Source organism: Colletotrichum costaricense (genome assembly GCF_030867565.1).
Source record: "Colletotrichum costaricense strain IMI 309622 chromosome Unknown Scaffold_6.1, whole genome shotgun sequence".
NCBI classification, from domain to species: domain Eukaryota; kingdom Fungi; phylum Ascomycota; class Sordariomycetes; order Glomerellales; family Glomerellaceae; genus Colletotrichum; species Colletotrichum costaricense.
Window position 1 is genome coordinate 1,024,144 of NW_026848235.1, and position 21,794 is coordinate 1,045,937.

At 51.3% G+C, this 21,794-nt stretch overlaps 9 protein-coding genes across 9 annotated transcripts; 5 read left to right on the plus strand and 4 right to left on the minus strand.

Moving 5' to 3' along the window:
• Nucleotides 1-523: 523 nt before the first annotated feature.
• On the plus strand, nt 524-1,897 carry CCOS01_06560 (uncharacterized protein; the record flags this gene model as incomplete). Its single annotated transcript, XM_060454728.1, has 4 exons — nt 524-803; nt 859-1,157; nt 1,232-1,404; nt 1,462-1,897. The coding sequence occupies 4 exons, from the start codon at nt 524-526 to the stop codon at nt 1,895-1,897; spliced, it is 1,188 nt and encodes a 395-aa protein (XP_060314428.1).
• A 585-nt stretch (nt 1,898-2,482) lies between these two features.
• Nucleotides 2,483-3,274, plus strand: CCOS01_06561 (uncharacterized protein; the record flags this gene model as incomplete). Its single annotated transcript, XM_060454729.1, has 1 exon — nt 2,483-3,274. The coding sequence occupies one exon, from the start codon at nt 2,483-2,485 to the stop codon at nt 3,272-3,274; it is 792 nt and encodes a 263-aa protein (XP_060314429.1).
• A 100-nt stretch (nt 3,275-3,374) lies between these two features.
• Nucleotides 3,375-6,675, minus strand: CCOS01_06562 (high-affinity nicotinic acid transporter; the record flags this gene model as incomplete). Its single annotated transcript, XM_060454730.1, has 6 exons — nt 3,375-4,528; nt 4,846-5,321; nt 5,378-5,986; nt 6,044-6,204; nt 6,270-6,386; nt 6,436-6,675. 6 exons carry the CDS (start codon nt 6,673-6,675, stop codon nt 3,375-3,377), a joined length of 2,757 nt encoding a protein of 918 aa, XP_060314430.1.
• A 177-nt stretch (nt 6,676-6,852) lies between these two features.
• On the plus strand, nt 6,853-7,059 carry CCOS01_06563 (uncharacterized protein; the record flags this gene model as incomplete). The annotated part of the gene is made up of 1 exon (XM_060454731.1): nt 6,853-7,059. One exon carries the CDS (start codon nt 6,853-6,855, stop codon nt 7,057-7,059), a length of 207 nt encoding a protein of 68 aa, XP_060314431.1.
• Nucleotides 7,060-7,438: 379 nt separating this feature from the next.
• CCOS01_06564 (DszA family Xenobiotic compound monooxygenase) lies at nt 7,439-9,232 on the plus strand (the record flags this gene model as incomplete). The annotated part of the gene is made up of 6 exons (XM_060454732.1): nt 7,439-7,677; nt 7,737-7,803; nt 7,884-8,057; nt 8,111-8,181; nt 8,237-8,416; nt 8,473-9,232. 6 exons carry the CDS (start codon nt 7,439-7,441, stop codon nt 9,230-9,232), a joined length of 1,491 nt encoding a protein of 496 aa, XP_060314432.1.
• A 1,599-nt stretch (nt 9,233-10,831) lies between these two features.
• CCOS01_06565 (glycosyl hydrolase family 3 N terminal domain-containing protein) lies at nt 10,832-12,742 on the plus strand (the record flags this gene model as incomplete). Its single annotated transcript, XM_060454733.1, has 1 exon — nt 10,832-12,742. The coding sequence occupies one exon, from the start codon at nt 10,832-10,834 to the stop codon at nt 12,740-12,742; it is 1,911 nt and encodes a 636-aa protein (XP_060314433.1).
• Nucleotides 12,743-12,958: 216 nt separating this feature from the next.
• CCOS01_06566 (uncharacterized protein) lies at nt 12,959-14,545 on the minus strand (the record flags this gene model as incomplete). The annotated part of the gene is made up of 1 exon (XM_060454734.1): nt 12,959-14,545. One exon carries the CDS (start codon nt 14,543-14,545, stop codon nt 12,959-12,961), a length of 1,587 nt encoding a protein of 528 aa, XP_060314434.1.
• Nucleotides 14,546-17,072: 2,527 nt separating this feature from the next.
• CCOS01_06567 (uncharacterized protein) lies at nt 17,073-17,907 on the minus strand (the record flags this gene model as incomplete). Its single annotated transcript, XM_060454735.1, has 2 exons — nt 17,073-17,713; nt 17,781-17,907. The coding sequence occupies 2 exons, from the start codon at nt 17,905-17,907 to the stop codon at nt 17,073-17,075; spliced, it is 768 nt and encodes a 255-aa protein (XP_060314435.1).
• A 939-nt stretch (nt 17,908-18,846) lies between these two features.
• CCOS01_06568 (uncharacterized protein) lies at nt 18,847-19,424 on the minus strand (the record flags this gene model as incomplete). The annotated part of the gene is made up of 2 exons (XM_060454736.1): nt 18,847-19,223; nt 19,268-19,424. 2 exons carry the CDS (start codon nt 19,422-19,424, stop codon nt 18,847-18,849), a joined length of 534 nt encoding a protein of 177 aa, XP_060314436.1.
• Nucleotides 19,425-21,794: the final 2,370 nt, after the last annotated feature.

A 21,794-nucleotide genomic window follows, 5' to 3' on the forward strand; every position in this document is an offset into this window, starting at 1 on the left:
CGAGATTGGCAACTATGCGCTCCGCAGCTCCCGAGGCTAAGAAAGCTAGCCAAGGCATCTCAAAGGCGGGGTCAACCTTTGCGAGTTTCCACTATCATGGAAGTCAAGGCTCTGAATGACGTACGGTGTCCGCGGACAACCTCATGGCGACCCCGCATGTCTGCTTGCTTGCGGTCCCGGCTGCTTCGGCCGGCAGTCCGAGCGCAGGATGGTATCTCACTACTAGTCTGTCTAGGCCAACCCATATCCGATGAACACCAATCACATCTTGGGTAAACTGTTGCTTACTTCTTTCGATGAGTATCAGCGGGGCATCGGCCGAACATCGCTAAAATTAGAAGTTTAGAACATTGGGCTTTGGACGATGGAGTTGCGATGGGTCTCTCGGCCCCCGAGATGTTTATCATGAAGTTGTTTTGTCTAACGAAGTTCAGCTTAATTACAAGCAAAGTTCTGCCTCACTCCAAACACATGTTGACCAAGCAAATTGAAGCCATTGACAAGAGCAACAAAGAAGTTCAACATGCAGAGCACCCTTCCAGCGTCTTGGTATCGTGAGCCAGGTTTCTATCAACTGGAGAGACGCGCTATCTTCAGTAAATCATGGATCCTAGTCTCACATGTCCACCAATTCAGTGAGCCAGGCAAGTACGCTCGCTATGAGATGGCCGGTTATCCCTTTTTCATCATTAAAGACCGTGCCGGGAATATCAATGCGTTTCTCAACATCTGCCGCCACAGAGCATTTCCAATTGTTCATGAGAATGAGGGGAAGGCGTTTGTGCTGTCTTGCAAATATCATGGTATGCGCTCTTACCCGGCCTCTGACTCCGACCTACAGTACTAACACTATGGCAGGGTGGTCTTACAGCATGAATGGAAACTTGGCCAAGGCGCCTCGATTCGACCAGGTCGAGGACTTTGACAAAAGCGAGTATGAACTCTACAAGGTGCACAGCCATATTGATAGTCTGGGGTTCTTCTGGATCAACCTGGACGCAGCTGAAAAGCCGACGCTTAGCTGGGAGGAACAGTTCGGTGGCGTTGATAAACAGCCCCGGCTAGAGAACTTCGACATGAGCAACTATGAGTACGACCACACTTGGTCAATGGAGGGAAAATTCAATTGGAAAACACTGATTGAGAATTACAATGAGGTTCGTGCAATCAACTCCGATCTTTATAGTTGGTTAGTCTCAAACTGGGTACTAATTCTGTGGGCCTCCTGCAGTGTTATCATTGCCCAACAGCTCACCCTGGCCTCGCACCCTTCTTCAAGGGCAATAAACAGATGAACTATGGTCTCAATAAGTACTGGGTTGAACACCTTGGCGCAAAAGGAGAGCAACGTGCCAGCTCTGTCAGTCCTACATACATGTTTCCCAACGCTTCGGTCACTCTCACGTGAGTTAGAGTCATTCCCATGTGCGCTCAAGCAGGCTCAGCTAACTTGGTCTCCAGGCCTGTATTCTTCTACATGATGTCAATCGTACCCACATCTGCCACCACGAGCTTGATGCGGTACGAAGTCTATCGGTCAAAAACGGCGACTCCAGAAGAGTTGAAAGAAAAGCTGGACTTCTTCAGCCAAGTTGAGTCAGAAGACAAATGGCTAGCCAACGGATCGCAGTCCAATCTCAATAGTGATACCTACACAACTGGGCCATTTCACCCTGATGTGGAAGAAGCGGTTGTCTATGTCATTGGAAAGGTCAAGGGGCTTCTGCATGACCATGTGGCCGAGGAGAGAAAGCGCGGGTCGGAATGGTGGCCGGCTCGCAGAGGCCCTGTTCAAGCGACGAGATCATCCGCCGAAGAGGATGAGGCGTTCTGTCGGGGTGTTTGTTCGAGCTCTAACATGAATGATAAGGCTGTACCCGAGGGCTTAGCGTGGTAGTTTAGCTCTGTCTGATTTTTAGGATCTCAAAGATCTAGATAAGTAATCAATCGAGACGCTCAAACCATTGTATATTTCACACGAGGTGATCACCTGGGCCGAGATAAAAGCTAGATACCCGAGAGAGTTATTGGGCTACCAGGGAGATACCACCATACCGTTGTCGTCATCAGGAAAATTGTTTGGTGGAGGCTTACGTTCGCGCTATTGCAGAGTTGGAAATAGTAATTTGACGCTCGGCATGGAACGGAGACCGATGTTAATTGCATTAGTAATGATGTGGGCGCGTTCGCATCCAGGGCAATTTAGTGCAGGTCACCAGGCCCTACCGCGTCCTACGGCTCGGTGGTTAACTAGCTCCCTACATTGGAAAGTACGCGCTTCCAGTCAAATCCCCAAGGCACTCTAGTTCGATACTTGGACATTGGCAAAAGACGAGTTAGTGGTGATAAATAGGGTAAATTACGATCATACTTCAAAACGATGGCCTGTCGACGACATAATCGACATTGAAACATACCCGTAACTGCTGCTAATTCAATTACCAGTTATTCCACGTTCAACTACTTGACCTCAACTATCATCATGGCCGGCTTCACTTCCACACTGCCCCGCACGCTTCTATCTCCATCTCTATACACCCATGTACACAATGTTTGGTTTCAAGGCGTAGCACCTCATGCCAAGATTGCCTCACGAGAAGCAATGACGCGTTGGTTCGGCCAGGGATCCCCGGAAGACCGTCGAGCATTTGACGACACCTGCACGAAAGAGTTCGCGGCCGCTCTAGAGTCCATCGGACCCGAAAAGTTCTCTCTTCCGCCTTCGAACAACTTTTCAGAGGAGTCTGCCGCAGCCGAAAACATCGCAGGTCCATTGATGCAAAGCATCAACACCTCGGACGGAGAAACCAAGAGCATGCAGACACTTGCACTCATTCTCCTGCTCGATCAAATACCCCGAAACATATTCAGGACACGCCAGGCCGTCATCTACACGCATTACGATCGGCTTGCACGGGCAGTCCTTCGCAGCCTCATGAGTGCTGAATCGCGCCCTGACATGCATCCCTCGCTCCGGTTGGCGCCGGCGCGGCGTATGTGGTTTTATATGCCGCTGATGCACTCCGAACATATCGAAGACCACGAGACATACATCAAAGTTGTCAGCGAGATGCAAGAAGAGTTTCGAGAGCAGGGGGACAAACAGAGCGAGGACTATATCGGGGACAGCCTAGAGTTCGAGAAGAAGCATAAGCATTTGATCGAGCGGTTTGGGAGGTATCCGCACCGTAATGCGCAGCTGGGCAGATTGATGACGAAAGAAGAGGAGGAATACCTTCGAAGTGGGGGAGAACACTTCGGAACCGCAGCGTGATAAGACGTGGGGGTTGGCTAAATGTGTGTTTGTAGCTGTATATAAACAGGGCATACATGTAAAGATATCTCGATCCTTCTCATTCTACTCTGACCACATCTCATCCAAGAAGAACCTGCTTAACAATCCTCACCTCCTCCGTCGTGCCGCAGATCAGACCTGCTCTACCATCGCAATCCTTCTGAATCTTTTCAAGCAGTGGCCTGCCATCCGTGGGGTCAATGGCTTGGCCACCCGCACACTCCATGATCAGAGCAATCGGGTATAGCTCGTAGAGGAATCTGAGCTTGGGAAGAACACCGGGCGTAACAGGCATAACATAGACGCCATGACCCTTGACAAGCGCATGCACAATGTCGGGTACAAGGCCGCCGCAGTACCGCAGCGTGTACTTCTCCTTGATGAACCGCGTAATGAGAGCGCTGTACCTCTCATCGTCCGCCGCATGTCGCAGGTTGGCGGGCGCAAAGTAACGCGTCTTGAAGGGTGTGTCAGCCAATTTGACGACCGGCCGGATAACCTCGCAATCTGCCACACCGTTCGGGCCGTATCCGATCTCAAAGCAAGCGGAGTCGGCGCCGGGGATCCGCACGGCAACAATGGCGGTAGTCCGGGGTCCGATGACACCAATAATGGCCGCAATCTGCTTCTCAACCGGTGACTGGCCCACCGCGGTGCGCCCATCCCAGATGCCGACAATTGTTCCAACCGTCCAGTTTGGCGCAATGATGGAGCTGCCGTCAAGGGGATCGAAAGCGACGGTGTACTCCTCTGAGGATGCAGGGATCTCGTTTGCGCCAGCGCTCGCTTGTGGCCTCGCAGGCTTCTCGATCGGGTCCTCCTCACTGCTTGCGGTCTGGATCGAGGGGCATCTCGCAATAGCTTCGCGCATTACATTCTCGGAGAGCACGTCGACGTTGAGCTGGTCGTCACCAAAGGCGTTTGCTGTCCCAGCAAGTGAGACGTGCTGGGATGCCTGCAGCGTCTTGGCGATGCCGGAAATGGCGTCAAGGATTGCCGGGATTACATCGCTGCGGAGAGACGAGCGGTCCCCTTGCGGAATCACCTTCTCCAAAAGCTGCGTAAGAGCTGGCGATGCCGACATGACTGGTTGTGAACTTGGTATGTGAGGCCCCTCAGAAAGTGTTGAGTCAGGACCGAAGTGAGTTATTTTAGGATCAGTAAAGTTGCGAGAATTTACGCTACGGCGTGGCCCCCACACATTCTCGACGGGTTCTCCCTTGATCCACCATTCTCACACTCATGGCGTCAAGCTCAAACTCACGACTACTGGACACAAAATACTTACACCTGAATCGAGACATCATGAGCTCTAGAACCCTGAAAAGCTTTGTTGTCTGCTGACTATATTTGCACTGGGTTACAGGTCCGCTCGTCTTAAGATGCTGCATTTTCTTCAGTAAGACACCTACCTTACTGAGATATTGAATCGATCTGTCAGCAAAAGAGAGAGCTCATATCTTATCGCGCACTTTGTCACTCCGCGTCAGTGATTCGCTAATGATTATCTACGAGAAGAGCAAATCACTAAGTTTGCGAGCTTTCCTCACCAGAGTCTCCACCCTGCCGTTTAAATCCATCGTAAAACCGCCTTTCCTCAAATACCCGTATATCATCATCGAAGTTGACCTTGCCAAGTTTTCGTGCCTTCAATATTTTCCTTCTCACTCTCATCACATCGTACTCCGTGTTCCGGGTCAACCACCAAGTCCATAGGTTGGCGACAAAGGAGGCGATAGTTGTCGCCGCTGCTATCGCGAAGCTTGTTTTGTAACCATTGTATGCGAACTTTGACTGGAACAGCTGCGGCCCGATGACGCCGCCTAGCTGGGCTATACCCGATTGAAGACCAAGCGTGAAGGCCGTCCCCGTAGATCCAGAGAGTGTGGCAGATCTCCAGGCCCAGAACGGAATGAAGTATGATTGGTAGAACAAAGTTCCCAAGATGCAGGAGATGTAGATGCCATACCGATTGGTGATCGTGAAGAAGAGAACAAAGCATACAACCATGCCGGACATGAGTATCCTAACCTTCTAGTCAGTGACTCATACCTCGTATCTCAACTCTTGAATAAGACTCACATGATGTAGGCTGGCCGGACGATATACGCTCTCGACATGAACCACGCCGAAAATATTAAGCCCACGATGGCGGCAAACGCAGGAGGCATGTTCAACAGCTGATTCCTCGGCAGCCCCACGAAGCCAAGATTAGTAACAATGGTAGGCAAGTACCATGTCAACGCGTATCCTCCAATATTGATGAGCGTCTGCGACAGCATGAATGACCAAATCAATGGTGTTCGTAAGGCCGCCCAAATCTCTTTGCCGGCGAAATCAGGATCGTTAGTCAGGGGCGCATTCTCCGGTAACCTGGCCTCTACAAACTCTTGTTCCCTCTCTGTCAGGAAGCGGCTGCTGCGCGGTGACTTGGGATAGTCTGGTAGCAGCCAAAATACGACACCAGAGAAGACGATGGTAGCCAGTCCTTCGAGAAGGTACACCCATCTCCAAGCACTAATACCACGAATCCCGTTCATATAGCTGATACCATAACATAGAATAGATCCGATGATACCTGCCAGGTTGGACATTGCAAAGAACCAAGTCACTGGTTTGCCTATCTCATCTGTGCGGTACCAGCTAGACAACTGGGCCATGATACCCGGAAACATCCCCGCTTCGAACATCCTGGAATGCAGTCAGCACACTTTTGGCCTAGATATCATACAGGGACTTGAGACTCACCCAAGCAGAAATCGCATAGCGTAAAGTTGATGCCGATTTTGAGCTGCAGCTTGGCAGGCTGTAATGATTCCCCAGGTGAGGAAGATACGAGACTGCCAAAGATGTGGACTCATACGCTTCAGGAGAAGATTACTGGGTGCTTCAAAGATGATGTAGGCGATCTACCCTTTGTTAGTGTTTCATAACGATTACTCAAGTTGCTTTTTAAGACTGAGCAGTTACTCACACCATAGATAGATCCAACCCAATTGTATTGATCAGATGTCATGTCGAGTTCTTTCATGATATTTCGGGACTCTCCTGCTTGCAACACCCGGACATTTGCAGCATTGGTTTGGTCAATCTGGAAATTCGTTAGGACGCTGAGTCGAACGGCTTTAAAATTGCTTTACCTGCTTGATCATAAACATTACGCCGATGAGAAGCAGGAAGGCCTTGTCAACTTTGTTGATGATGGACCTTTCCTCTTCCGCAGAAAACGTCGAAAGAAACGCCGCTCGAGCTTCTGGGTCATCTCGTAGGTTGTCGGCGTTGGCCCGAGCCACGGCTGCGTTGGCTTGCTGCTTCCGGCTCGCGGCCGTTGCATCGTGGTCGATCCGGACTTCGTCGGGCTGTATCGGTGCACTCATCATGGAATCCGCGATAGCTAAATTAAGCCATTCTAGGAGTTGAGGGTCAACTTCCAACAGAGGTGGTCTTTAAAGTCAAGTAACTGATTGGTGCCGACATCTAATACCCGATGCCGGCATTGCTTGCCATCTGCATCTCGATACCGATTTTCTTATCAGCGGGGATTCAGGGGAATGTGCATGATGTGCTCGAAGTTGATATGGCGATATAAAGCCTGGAGTGTGATGGGCTCTTACAGAGTGCTTCTGAAGCGTTGCTGTATCTGCACATCATTCGCTGAAGCGCGCCGAGAACTGATGGCGGAATCATGGCCCACCCTTCCATCATCTGCAGGATTCTTGCGTACCAACCCAACGACGTCGTATTCGCAGGGCCAGTCCGGCTAATATCCGAGTCCTTCTAATACATCTTCAGCATTTCTTTCTGGTCGGGAAAATACACAGACCGGCGAGGAAATGTTTCCCAGGTCCGATAAAGGAGTCCGACGACCTGATAGAGGGGGATTAAGGTAGCATCTGTCGGAAAATATCCGTAGGATTTCCGCACGCAACACGCAGATGAGATGACGCCAAAGAGACATGGATATTATAAACTACAGACACTGACTTGGGATTGGCTTTATTGTGCTACCAAGGGCCAAGCAAGTCACAACTAAACCTAGGACAAATTCAAATCTACGAATAGCGGTCCTTTTCCGGCTTCGACGATTGGTTGTGCGATATCTAAATCTACTTTCATTGACACTTTTGAACGACCACAGTAACTATGGCTTCCTCAAAGAGTCAAGACGGCGGTACAAGTGCCAAGCCTCAAAAGCAGATTCTTCTCAATGCCTTTGATATGTTCACTGTAGGACACCTATCCTTTGGCCAATGGCGTAATCCCAAAGACAGAGCCAAAGACAAACGCCGCGATCTCATCTATTGGACAGACCTAGCAAAGCTCCTCGATAAAGGAGGGTTTGTGGGCTTGTTCTTGGCCGATACTTTTGGGCCATACGACACGTTAGCGTCACCTCATTCTCTGCTCCAGCCAACATAGTCATTGCTAACATGGCTTTCAGATACAAGGGGAGCGCAGAGCCATCGGTCAGAACAGGCGCCCAATGGCCTATGGCCGACCCTGTAATCGTGAGTATGACCTCGGCAGCGATGTCTTCGTCGCGCATGCACCCTCCGATATGCCCCGCGGATGACTAACATGATATAAGCCCGTTTCCGCGATGGCTGCTGTCACCAAGAATCTTGGATTTGCCATCACAACGTCAACTTCGTACGAGCAGGCATACGTGGTTGCAAAACGCTTCAGCACCCTCGATCACTTGACGAAGGGACGTTTTGGATGGAACATTGTCACCAGCTGGAAAGAATCAGCTTCCAAAGCTGTAAGGTCCTCTTCTTGATGTTCTTGGGCTCTAAATCTCACATTAAACGGCAGGTTGGCCTTCCGTTAGTTGAACACGACACCCGGTACTCAAATGCAGACGAGTACTTGCGAGTTTTGTACAAGTAAGTCTTAGATTGAAGAAATTGCTCATTCAGGTGCACTGACAAGATTATGTAGATTGTGGGAGGGCTCTTGGTCAGATACCGCATTGGTAGAAGACGCAGAGAAAGGCATATACTCGGATTACTCTCAAATTCGTCCTATCCATCACCATGGCAAGTTCCACGTCGATGCACCTTTTCTGACAGACCCTTCTCCCCAACGTACGCCTGTGCTGTTCCAGGCCGGCACATCTCCGTAAGTTCCACGTACCTTTCAGAGTCTTGAACCTGGATGCTGATCTTTCCTGGAAGCGCGGGCATCAAATTCGGTTCCACCCACGCTGAAGGCATCTTCGTTGCCGGTCTCTCCCCACATGTTGTGGCACCAAGAGTCAAGGCCATCCGCGAAGGCGCCATCGCCGCAGGACGAGATCCCTACTCCGTCAAAGTTTTCGCCATGATAACCCCAATTATCGGCAAAGATGAAGAAGACGCCAAAAGAAAGTACGAAGAAGCCCTCAAGTACGTCCTCATCGAAGGTGGCCTTGCCCAATTCTCCGCGACCACAGGTATCGATGTTTCTCAGTTTGACCTTGACCACGAACTCACCGAGGCGGACGTTGCGAGCCACCTTCAACGTATTCACTCGTCGCTATACAACTTGCGCTATCGCGGCGATGATGTGCCAAAGTTGACGCCCCGGAACCTGGGCACGGTCACGGCAATCGGTGGGAACGGGGCTATGCCGGTCGGTACCGCGGCCCAGGTTGCGGACGTATTCCAGGAGTGGGTGGATATTGCCGACGTTGATGGGTTCAACATTGGTTACGTTGTTACGCCTGGCAGCTTTGAAGATGCCGTCGAGTACCTCGTCCCAGAGCTCCGTAGCAGAGGATTGTTGCCGCCGGCGATTCCTGATGACGAGCCGGCTCCTACTTTCAGAGAGCAGATCTATGGGCCTGGACAAAAGGGGTTGAGGTCTGACCACCCGGGATTCAAGTACAAGTATGATACTTACGAAGAGACTATCGCCAAGGAAAGTGCTGCGAAAGCTGCAGCGGCGGAACGTTGAAAATAGACGTGAGCCGTCAGTTTAAGGAGGAATTTTGACAGGAGTTAGCCTTGACGAGCCGCGTATCTTTTAGCTCAAAAACCTGTACCTATTCAGAGTTACGTCATGTTTCTCATGAACCGGGGTGTTCATGTTGGGACGGCTTTTACTTGCACAGTCAGTAATGTTGCTCAATTGATTCACTCATCATAGTTTTCTCTGAATTTAGGAAAATGTTTTCCTGCCGCCCGCATCATCTAACTCTCATCACGAGTTGCTCCATGCAGCAGCACCAAGTAGCTCATCGATGACAACTCGGCCGCTTGGCATGAAGCGCGCCCGACCCCAGCGTGGGGCCGGGTCCCCCACCGGAAGCACAATAATGTGATCATCAAAGACAGACAGCCTTAATCAGGAAGCAATAAGCACGCTCGCAAGCGGTGAACCCACGGTAGATGTTGCCAAGACTCAAACATGTGCCGAACGTGGATCCGTTAAGGTAGGACTGACAGGTGACCACCGACCCGGTTCAGCAAAAACTCGACTGCTCCCCGCAATCCCCGCATCATCCAACTCGGTCACGACGCCACCACCGGGACAGAGCAACGACTCACAAACACGTCTTCGGATCCAGCGCCATGGCTAGAGGTTCATCGATGGTCCAGGCCACAGCTATTGGAGCTTTCAGGATCTGGTAGACCCCGCCAGGCTAGAGGTAGGGCCGACTCAGACCCCAGACCTTAGACTTGGGACTTGGAATCCATCAACACAGATCCATGTCACCATTCCCAATTATCACTCTTGCAATGCTACAATGTGGATGCTGCGGGATGTCCGGGGTCTCCGCACCTGTTCCATTGGATCTACGACCCGAACATACTCCGGTATCCAGCTTCGAGACCATCACGGACGAAGAAAACAGCGCCACCCACCTTCGGGCTTGATGGGATGAACCTTGGTTGTCTAGCTCAAGTCTATTTGGATAAGCTTAACAACCTTATGCAACGTATGTGAAGAATTAGTTCTTAGCTCAAAAAGCACAGCTCTCAGGCTCAAAAGGCTCGCTACTTCATCATAGCCGTGATTAAGAGAATGAATACAGCTTGAGATCACAATGGAATCTGCTAAGTCTAGCAACTGCCAATGAGTTGCAACAACGAGTATATCCAGCGCTCCAGCTTCGGTGGGATCGCTAGGTGTCGTACACTTGATTGTGCCACTCGCTGATCTCGCTTTACTTTAGCGCTCGGGACGTATGCGAATTCGCGGAGTTCTCTCCCGACAGGAAAGCATGACATCGTCACCTCATACAGCTGGAACCCCTCATCCGCCACATAACAGAGCCCCATACCAGTTTTATTGACCGATACAAGGCCGTTAGATAGCGTGCCAAGAACAGATATCGCATTGCCCCCATACCTACACGGTTCGTTGTCTGAGGTAGCATCTACTGCCAAGTCGATTCGACCTCGACGATGGCCGTCTGCCATCAGAGATTGGCCATGTGCCACCATAAATACCCCTCTGGCTCTTTCAGCCAGATAATGTGAGAAATCTCAGGATCGTTAGTCTCAGAACCAATTCCATACTACGTGCTTCTCCTCTGAGATCACAACCATTATGAAGCTCGAAGTCGCAACACTGGCCTTCGCCAGCCTCGTCCTACCAGCTACCTGCGCATCAACCCCCTCCTTCCCAAAACAGCAAAGGCTAGCCCGCCAAGATAACACGGAGTCTCTACCAATCTACAAGAACTCATCCTACTGCGTCGACGCACGCGTCCAAGACCTTATCCAACGGATGACAGTTGAAGAGAAAGCCGGCCAGCTCTTTCAAACTCAACTCTACCAAGGTCCCAATGGCACTCTCGACCCTGGCAACGTCACGGCCCGCCGCAACAGCACCGATAACATGATTGGGGAGAAGTTCATGACGCACTTCAACCTTGTCGGCGACATCACGGACGCGAAGCAGGTTGCAGAATTTGTCAACCTCGTTCAGCAGCGTGCTCTAGATACGCGTCTGGGTATCCCCGTGACCCTTTCTACCGACCCTCGGCACCACTTCACAGAGAATATTGGCACTGGTTTCCAGGCTGGTGTCTTCTCACAATGGCCAGAGACACTCGGTCTTGCCGCTCTGAGGGATCCCGAGCTCGTTCGAAAATTTGCCGAGGTCGCTCGAGAGGAGTACATTGCTGTCGGCATCCGAGCTGCCCTGCATCCGCAAGTCGACCTTGCTACCGAGCCACGATGGGCACGCCTGGGCAATACCTGGGGCGAAAACGCGACCTTGACAAGCGAGCTCATTGTCGAGTACATCAAAGGCTTCCAAGGAAGGGAGATCGGTCCTCACAGCGTGACGACTGTGACAAAGCATTTCCCTGGCGGTGGTCCGATGGAAAACGGTGAAGACTCTCACTTCACATACGGCAAGAATCAGACATACCCCGGAAACAACTTCGAGTACCATCTCACCCCCTTCAGGGCGGCAATTGCAGCCGGCGCGAGGCAGATGATGCCGTACTACTCCCGTCCGATAGGCCTGTCTGATAACTCAACCGATTACGAGCCAGTCGGCTTCTCCTTCAACAAGCAAATCGTCACGGACCTACTCAGAAACCAACTCGGCTTCGAAGGTATCGTCGTCACTGACTGGGGTCTCATCACTGATACGGTGATCCGCGGCCAAGACATGCCGGCACGCGCATGGGGCCTCGAAAACACGACCGAGCTTCAGCGCGCAGCTCGGATCCTCGATGCTGGGTGTGACCAGTTTGGTGGTGAGCAGCGTACCGAGCTCATAATCCAGCTGGTAGACGAAGGCATCGTGTCCGAAGACCGCCTTGACGTCTCCGTCAGACGTCTCCTTCGCGAAAAGTTTCTCCTCGGGCTCTTCGACAACCCCTTCGTCGATCCCGAGGCCGCAACGAGAGTTGTTGGCAACGACTACTTCCTCCGGCTGGGCAATGATGCCCAGCGCAGAGCCTATACTCTTCTCACGAACAAGGATGAGCTCCTCCCTCTAAAACACATCAGCGCAGAAACTAAATTTTACATCGAGGGTTTCAACGCCACGTTCCTCGAGGCACGCAACCTCTCGGTCGTTGAGACACCGGAAGAGGCGGACTACGCCCTGCTCCGCCTCGATGCCCCCTACGAGCCTCGTCCAGGCGGCTTCGAAGCAGCTTACCATGCCGGCTCGCTCGAGTACTCGGACGAGGAGAAGGCGCGCCAGGCCGCGATCTATGCGGCCGTGCCCACCGTCGTCGACGTGATCCTAGACCGTCCTGCTGCGATACCCGAGGTGTTTGACGCCGCTTCTGCGGTGCTGGGCAGCTATGGGAGCGGTAGCGAAGCTTTCTTGGATGTGATCTTCGGATTGAGCAACCCCGAGGGCAAGTTGCCTTTTGATCTCCCGCGATCACAGCAGGCTGTGGAAGATGCGATGGAGGATGTGCCGTATGATACGGTGGATCCTGTATTCAGGTTTGGCCATGGGCTGCGCTATGCCGACAAGTGTTCGTTGTGATGGCGAGCGATATGTGGCTCGACTCTCGGTGTCTTTTGTCAGCGAGTAGTAGCGAGATTTACCAGGAATAAGGGATGTGAGAGGAGCAGTAGTCATGACTATAATGATTGATGAGACCGGACTTCTGGGAAAGTATGTTTGGATGGTCGCATTCACGCATGAAGATTAATGTTAAATGTGCTATTGAACAATGAAAATGGGGAATCTTTGATTTTTCTATACCAATTCAAGTCTATCATCAACATCCTTCGCTGCCTCAATGCTCCTCTTCAATACGCTGGTCTCCGATCCGCTGAGCTCTCTCGCGTTCATACCAACCATGCAGCTCATATCCTTCTTCCTTGCCCCCTTCACCCATTGCTGGTCAATCATCCAGTGTGTCGGCACCGCAAACTCGTTCGGGTCGTCCATCTTGTTCTTCAAGAGCCCGCCGTTATACCACAACAAGTTATCCACCTCGTCCACGTGCGCAATCACGAAGCTGCACACCTGCGTCATCTCAGTCTGCACTCCGCTAAACGGCTTCCGCCAGCCGACCATACCGCCATAGTGTCGCGAGAAGCTGTACGTCGAGCCCGTGGCCTCGAGGCCGATCCAGTACGTCTCCTTGTCGCCGTACGTGATCCTGTACGTCCACGAGTTGCGCACGGCGTGCGTGTTCTGCCACGCCGTGTGTAGTAAGCCCATGAGCACGTTCAGACGGCCCTTGTTGAGCACCACGATGCCAGAGTCGCCTTCCTCGGCGTACTTTTCCGTCCACACGAGCGACTTTTGCAGCTCCTCGCTTGGGTGTTTGATCATATCGTGGAACCATTCGTGTCTCTCGGGGAACTGATCTTTCCAGAGCAGTCGGTCATGGAAGAGAAGCGCACCCTTTTCTTGGTAATTGCGCTGTTGGAAGAGCTGCTCGGGTTTCTGCAGGAAGACGACATCCGCATCCAGGAGAATGACTTCCTCGAATCGGCTGCCGAGTGCGGCAAACGGCTTAATCGCCCATCCTCCCTCGGCCAACTTCAATGTCGTGTCGTTGAAGACGGTCAAGATGTCCAAAAATTCAATGCGTCCGCCATCGCCCTCGGCAGCTTGCACAAGCGTGTCGCGGTCCTCCTCAGATAAATCCTCTTCGCCGGCGTAAACAATCTGAATGGGCAGCGTAGTCTGCAAAACGCGCGTCAAGGACGCAACCAAATGACACGCAAATCGCAGCGTGCCGTGTCCCGTCGGAATGACGATACCGGCATTTCTCGGCACGTACTCCGGCTTCTCTTTGCCGGACCCGGCGGCGCCCAATTGCTGTGCCGGGGCCCGCGGGGGCGCACGATCAGCGGCAGCGGCCCCCATAAACCTTCGCCTGAGATCGGCCAGAGGCGTCTGGCTGTGGATGTCCCTCGGCGGAGATTGCAAATAAGGGAACAGGGATGCGGCGACTCGCTCGACCTGGGCGTCGAGAAACTGTCTCTCGGCCCCCACAACCCGCAGGCCGTCGGTGCGGCCGCCCTCCTTCTCCTCGAGCGCCTCGATCCACGAGCGCAGCACCTTTGTGCGCTCACCCAGCTCTCCAAACACTTTCTTGTATGGCGGGCCGAGGGGGTAGTCGACGAAATATTGTGCCGTCGCGTTGATGGCGTCGAGGTTGAGACCGGACGTTTTTGAGGTGCGGAAGCTGAAATTGGCTGATGTGAAAGGTGTTATCGCGCCGTGGAATCGGAGAAGGTAGACGACGCAGAGGGTGACGAAGGCCGCGCCGGCGATGATTGGCGTCGACTGACCGCCGTATCGCGGTGATACTAGGAGACGAACCATCCTTAAGGCCCTTTCACATTCCCTTCTTCTTCTCTCTCAAAGTCGTATCAATTTGTCGATTCTTTTTTGCAGCAAAAAAGCTCGCAATGGAACTCGGAAACTGAGTCTTCTCCCCGCGTCTCGACTGCCTGGGCCGGCGACCTTTTAAACAGCCAAGACCTTCAAGCTGTGCTTCCATTTTTGGGGTGTTGGGACCGGTGCTAGCCCAAAGCTTATTATGCCGATGTTCCTTACTCCCGCGTCAACCCAGACTCAGCTTAATCTATCTGACTGGCAACACTTGCGCAGCTTCCACCCCGGCTCGCGTGTTCCGAGATCAGTGATATCTGCGTCCCGTCCGCCAGTCACAGGTGAAGACGCAAGATGATGCCAGCGGCGGCCAAACCAACAAGCATAGCCCATCCCTTTTGTCGTTAGGACCAACGGCGGGTGGGCAGGGCACACAGGGCCACGCCAGCAGGTCTCAGCCGTTGGAACTCGACTCGTCGTCCCATTGCGAATCCCTCTAGGGCTGGGCTTTCCAGCGTGCAGGGCTTGGAGGGGACAGGTCCAGGGACGCCCCTGGACCCCAAGCTACCGGGACGAACACGCGTCTTGGATATAGCATGGGCCCACGTCCAAAGCCCACAGGGTCCAGGCCACGAATCAACCCCCCCGCATCCCGAAAGGCTTCGAACCCCTTTTTTCCTTTCGTCTCTTCTTAGATCAATGATGGAATGGCATGTCAGATATATCAGCCGGCCACTGACCTCACATTTATCTGCCGTACATCCGTGACGGCGTTCTGAGTCTTTGGGTTTCATACTTGCCTTGATCGTTACTTTCCCTACACCTCTTCGAACGGCTTAACGGTTGGTGGTTGATGGGTGATGTGGTCTTCACCAGAACCAGCTGTCGCATTCGAATCGACACTGTGACAGCGCTGGAATTCAGCTTGAACGGCCATGACGGGGCGTTGGGCTCATTTGAAGCTCAAGGTATTTGATCTCACGCCAATTGGGCGGAGGCAGGCTCCTACTCATCTCATTTGATTCGAAACTCGTTGATCAGCTCGTACTCGAAGCGATGAGCCTTTCATTTTGGTTCGACCTGCTATTCCAGGCAAAGTGGCTTGTCAGCTGAAATTCTGAATTGAGACTTCAGGGGGGGATGCTGTCGGGCTTCGATCACGAAATGGTGCTAGCGCCAAGAAAAGGACATTAGCGCCAACGATCGCTGCTTACCTCAATTACTTCATGCTCATGGGTCTTGCCAGTGGGATGACTGACTCGTACTTCATGGCTGGCCAGCAAAAGAAAGCTCTTTGGCGCAACAATATTTTATCAAAATCGAAGCATCTTGATGTCCAAGGCTGACAAAGAATGTTGACTTTAAAGCATGCGACTCTCTTGCTTGTGAGGCAATCGAAGCAATGCAACCAGAACTTCAAAAGGACACGGCTAATTGAAACGGAGAGCCCAACTGGAAGTTTGTTATGTGACTTGACATTTGAACCTGCGCCTCAATGCGAAGCCACACACGTGATATCGTCGCTGAACCACCTACTCAAAATATGGCCAATCTGAGGTCTCATGGCCAGCGGGAGCCAGGTTTTCCATGGAAACCACCTCACCTTGGGCGGGTAGAATGAGCTATGCTGCTCTCTGAGAGACCCGTTAAGGGTCAAGTAGGTTTCAGTGTTCGTATCGAGAAAGACATGCGCCAAATCTACGGTGGTGAAATCTAACCTATCGCGCATCAACTTGACACAGTCGCCAACATTTCTGGCGCGCAACTTTTTGCACACACGTCCTCGTTCTTGTCTCAGTTGGCGTCGTTGGACCAAAACTTCTCAACTGTCAAGGACTGAGGGCTGACCCCGCCCATCCGATGCCTGACGAGCCTGGGTCACGCTTCAGATGTATAGGACGTCAAGTTAAATCCACCCTTCGAGGTGGGCGCTCAAGCGTAAATGCCGAGATTTCTACAACTGCGCTTCTCGCACAACACAAATTCAAGCGGATGTGGGTCGATCACTTGACGCACGAGGTAATAGAGGCCAACGTCCTGTTCACGTGGCTCTGGCTGAAGTAGGAAGCAAGCTTGAGAAAGACATCACCCTTTGGCGTGTGGGGTTGGTTTCGACGAAGAAGATTCTCGTACTGTCAAGGAGACAATTCATGTGTACGAAGAATGGTTCTTCGAATATCTCGAATGCGTGTTTCAATTCTTGGAAGAGCTAAGGTACCCGTTTTGACGCCTTAAGCAGCCGTCAACATCCATGTGAGAGCCGACTTCAGGGGGCGTGCCAAACAATCTCTCAGCCTTCCTTCCAAAGCCGATGATAAAGGCTCATCTCAATAGAGCCAAGTAAATTTTTGCGGACGCGAGCCGACACAAATGCCCCCATATGCTGGCATCGCGTCAGTCCTCCTCCACCACATGTTGCTCTGCATCGGCATATCCCAGGATACGGCCGGTCCTTCAAGTATCAGGAACCAGGAAGTCCACCTCTCGTATGATGTATCTGCCAACGCAATCCAAACATCTAAGCAGAACAAGAAGGAGAAGGGGCATTGAAATAGGGACTCTGCTTCTTCGCGGCCTCGTCAATCTCATCCATGGTGGCTTGCAAGTTGTGCCCCATGGCAGTCGCCTCGTCGAGAAGCTTGATTCGGCCATAATCAAGCCTGATGCATTCCTGAATAACCTTGATTTCCCCGGTCCAATTCTGTAAGCCGACGTTGCCGAAGCTGCAGAACTTGCGGACCTGTTCCAGGTGCTGCTTCATCGAGTTGTTGCTGATCTCAGCGATCTTCTGGAACATGGCAATTCTCTCGGACAAGTCCTTAAGCATATCGACAGTCTTCTCGCGCGCCTCCTGGTTGGTTTGAAAGGCTGTGTTGAGGGTAGTGGCAGCGAAGTTGCGCGCGGCGTCCAGCTCGTCCGTCAAGTCGACGATCTCCAGCTGAGACTTCTCAGCGTCCTCGGCCTCCACATAAAGCGCGTCAGTCAGTAGCTGTGACTTCTCCTCGGCGGCTTCAAGCTTCTTCGTGAGTTCAGCGATCTCGTGCTTGTCGGCCTCGCGCTCTTCCATGAGCTTGACGATTTTCTGCTTGGACTCCTTGGCATCCTCGACCTCAGTCATCAAGTCGGCGTTTCTCTCCTTCAGCTCCTGAATCTTCTTTCCTGAATTCGAATTGATTTAGTGACGTTGTTTGGGTAGAACATTGTGAAGTCAGAAAGGATGACGTACCAGCCTGACGAGCAGTCTTGTTGCCGATCACGGTGGGAATGATCTCGAGGATGATCATGGCGCCAAAGGGGATCAAGATGGCGATCAAGACCGTCTGGAATACTTGCTTGAAGACGTGATACTCCATTATGAGTGACAGGTCTTATTGGTGATGAAGTTGCTTCGGTAATTCGGGCTTCCGTAGGGTTTGATATGATGATGGTCTTCTGATGCAAGAGTGTAGTGTATGGTTGGAGAAAAACAAATCCAGCAGGAAGGCGATGTTGACAGCTTGAGTAGCCCTTCTTCTTTGGTTCCTTCCTGAAAGATCGTGGGATAGGTAGGGTTTGATGCCAGCGGCAACATGTGATTCCATGTTTTCCAAAAGGCGGGTGCCACCGAGTGATGTGACTGTTCTGGCTGTGGAAGCCTCCGGAAGACAGCACAAGACCTCACGCTCTTCCGTTGTGTTTCCATGCGGGACACTAGAGCTCTTTCAAACTTTGGGTGTATGGGACAATAGGCAGACAAGCAACGATTGGCAATGATAAAGAGAAAGAGGTTTCAGGAGAGGTCTCGGTAAAGGATACATTTATTTATGATGGAGGAATTGTCTTCAAGAGCTACCCTCTGGTGGTCCATTGATTAGAATCTTCTAGACGAGCCCAGTATCGGTGTCGAGGAGATTTAGAAAAGTATCAGTAATTTCTTTGAAGATTTAGTGAAGACACGCCAACTTTCACCTTGGGAGCAAATGTTTGGACAGGTCGGCGTGTCTAGAAGATATCCAGGAGCTGTTACATGACCCATTAGGTTTAATTATGTTTTTCAATTCCCATTGAGAGAAACAAATGGTTCATCTAAGTAAGTAATATTGAGCAAAAACGGTCTGGATGTCTCAAGGACTTGTGGAACAAGTACTCGGTTCTCTTGATCGTAGCAAGGAATTGTAGGCATGTCTATGTCATGGTATTGCTTCTGTGCTGATTGATTCTATGATCGCTGTTTCTTGACGCTTTCCTGTGCTCAGTTCCCCCTTTCCGCCCTGAAGGTGACAGAATTATCAGAAGTACCTGTGAAGCATCATCTATTGCTCCAGCTCACGATTCTTGCGGTCCATGTCTTTAACCCTGTTGCTAGAGCCGGCAACCTCATCTGCCTTCTCGATGATCTTAGCACGTATCTTCCGGAGCTCCTCCAAACCCTTCTCAACATCCGCCTTCATATTCTCCACCTCGCCTTTTTTCTTTTCTAGGTCGGCCCTCATCTGCTTCACCTCCTCTTTACCCTTCTCAATCGCCTTTTCCTCTTGATCGATCCGTTCACCCTTGTGCACAAAAAGGCTCCAAGCATTTGTCTTAGCCTTTTCGTACTCGCGACGCTCGCGTAGAATTTCTTCGCGGAGACTCTCTTCCATCTTCAGAAAGACTTGATAGGCGACAAGGGCTTCCACACGGGTTTTCTCTGTTATCTTAGCTGATCAGCAACGACTCAATGACGGAATGAACGTTTGGTAGGATACATGCCGATGCGCCGCTCGAATAGGGTATCTCTGCACCAATTGGAGATGTCTTGGACGAGAAGAACGACGAGCATGGCTCCGCCGACGCTCGCCAGGAAATACCAAACTTCCTCAATCTCGTTGATTGTAGTGTCATTGCCCATGTTGGCTCGTCTTGGTTTCTCTCTGTACCTAGTGCTGGATTGGGGGCATCAGTCGAGGTTGCGGTGCAGTGGCTGATAGGTTTAGCAATGATCGTCACTGATAGCTTGATGATTAATAGAGGAGTTGAAGATGGGGGCGTGTAGTTGGAAGTGTTGGTGGAATTGTGGAGGACCAGGCGGAGTTTTCCCATCTTCAGGAAGACCTTGGTTCTTTCACTTTGGTAAGAACTTGTAGCTACGGAAAGCTCTGGGTGCAATGGTTTAGGCTCCTGCCTTCAAATGCAGTTTGACAATCCCAAGGTGGGGGGACGTAGATACAAGGGTACATCTGATCTCAGGCAGAAGAGGGAAGGACTGTCCGGTGATATCTTCAACAATAGGACCTTCCTTGATATTTCCTTCACAAAGCTGATGCTAGGCAAGGCATAAAATCCTTCCAATGGTGGCCCCTGACTGCAAGTCTAAATAAAGAGACAAGACAGTACAGCCCTCCCACAGGCAAGGTAGAAACAAACGCTGGGAGGGTTACAGACGAACTGTAAATGGCTATAGAATACCTCAGATGTAATGTCAATCTGTCCTGGATCAGCGTTCACATTCAGGGGTAGTCTCATTTAAAGTATAATATCCACCGCACTTCACTACTCTGCAGCACACGTATACGCCATGCCGAATACACACATCCGGATTTCCAGGGCCTAATAGAAACTAGTGCTATTGAAAGTAAACTGCCCTTCTTTGGTAATTCTAAAGGATACTATCTTAGCAAAGTTTTTGTTAGATATTGTGGCTGTTGGTGGTGGCGACACCACGACTAAGGTCATCACATTCATCATACCCTTGTGTGGTTTTTCAGATGGACATGTGTTTGGAAGAGTCCAGTTTTATAGACTACAAAGTATCGATAAATTATTACACCTATATCGATAGCAGTGCTAGAGAGTACGGGCTATGCTGTGGGCTGTGCTCGCTCGTGTATTCGGGGGGGGGGGGGGATGGAGACAACATTGCCATAAAGAACCGCCGATATGCATCTATGTTCACAATGACTTTTGCAAATGAAATGCAAAATACATATAAGCCCTTGTAATCAAATTTGCTTCTCTTGATTATACTGAAAACAATTTTACAGGCGTCATCTGGCTCTGCTCAGGACAGATCAGTCTCAAGAGATAGTTACCAATGACTCACTGATCCAAATCCGAGCTTCTCATTGGACAAGCTTGAAAACCGAGAGCTTTGCATGGGGAGAGGGGTCAGCTGGTAGTCCGTGGTATGGTAGAAACCACATGGGAACTATGACTTACAATTGACTTGTCTGGATTATCAGGAAAGTTTCCAAAACAAAGGTACCTAGGCTTGATACAATAAACACAGCGAAGCATTCTCCCGTTTTTAGACTCACTGTGCCCACTTTGTCTGATGGAGTAGTTTGCAAGCTCTGAAAATCAGTCGTAGGTAGCATGTGTGAGATGCCAGTTGCAAAGAACTAAGGAGGCTCGGACCGAAGCTGGGCTATGAGGCGGGAGAGTCGGACCCGAAGCCATGGTAACTCATCAACTGCTGCGAGAACCACCGACAATGCCGTTGACTACTCCGTACCAAGCATCCAATCTCCCGGGTCGGTGGGCGGGTGAGGTTCATCCGAGTCATGGGCCAAGCATGGATGCCAATTGGCGTTACCCAGCGATAGAAAGCTTAAATTTAGGGCTGTTTAGAATATATTACAGCAACTGTCCGTCGTTTTCGTCGCTTTTGGAGTCGGAGAGATCACTATTCTAGAAACATCCTCCGCAATCCGATAAATGCGTTGGCTGAGCCTCATGTCTTAGTGCACCTCGAGTGCCGTGGCTAAAGACTTGGGTAGTCGTGTGCTATTCGCAGGCTGGTTGATGCAGGAGTGACACTACACCAGCAAGCCTGAACAACGTCAGGTAATTCACAGACAACCCCCACACCACTGCCGGACGCAATCGCGTTCTCAGTCATAGTATATGGGCCCAGATCTAGACTCTTGAATCAGCCTTTGACTCCGTCATGAACTCAAAATAATTTCACGATAGCGGAGGCGGAGTCTATTGGGGCTGACGAACTCCCACCGGGAGTCCGGGAACACTGCCTATTCCTCGACCACGCCAAAAGAATGCAAATGTTCTGCTGCTGCGTGGCCCATCTTGGCGTAATAGCGCCATCTCGCACCAATTTTATACCTTAGGTAGGGGTGACCCATCATTATAGTTAATTGAGCTCCAGCACCACCAAAACGAGCTAGGCCACTTCGTGGGCAGGAAATTTCCAGGTGCCGTCCCTATTCTGCGAGTCAACGACTCCTGAATCCACGCTATGTGAGCAGACTCAGCAAAAGTTGCA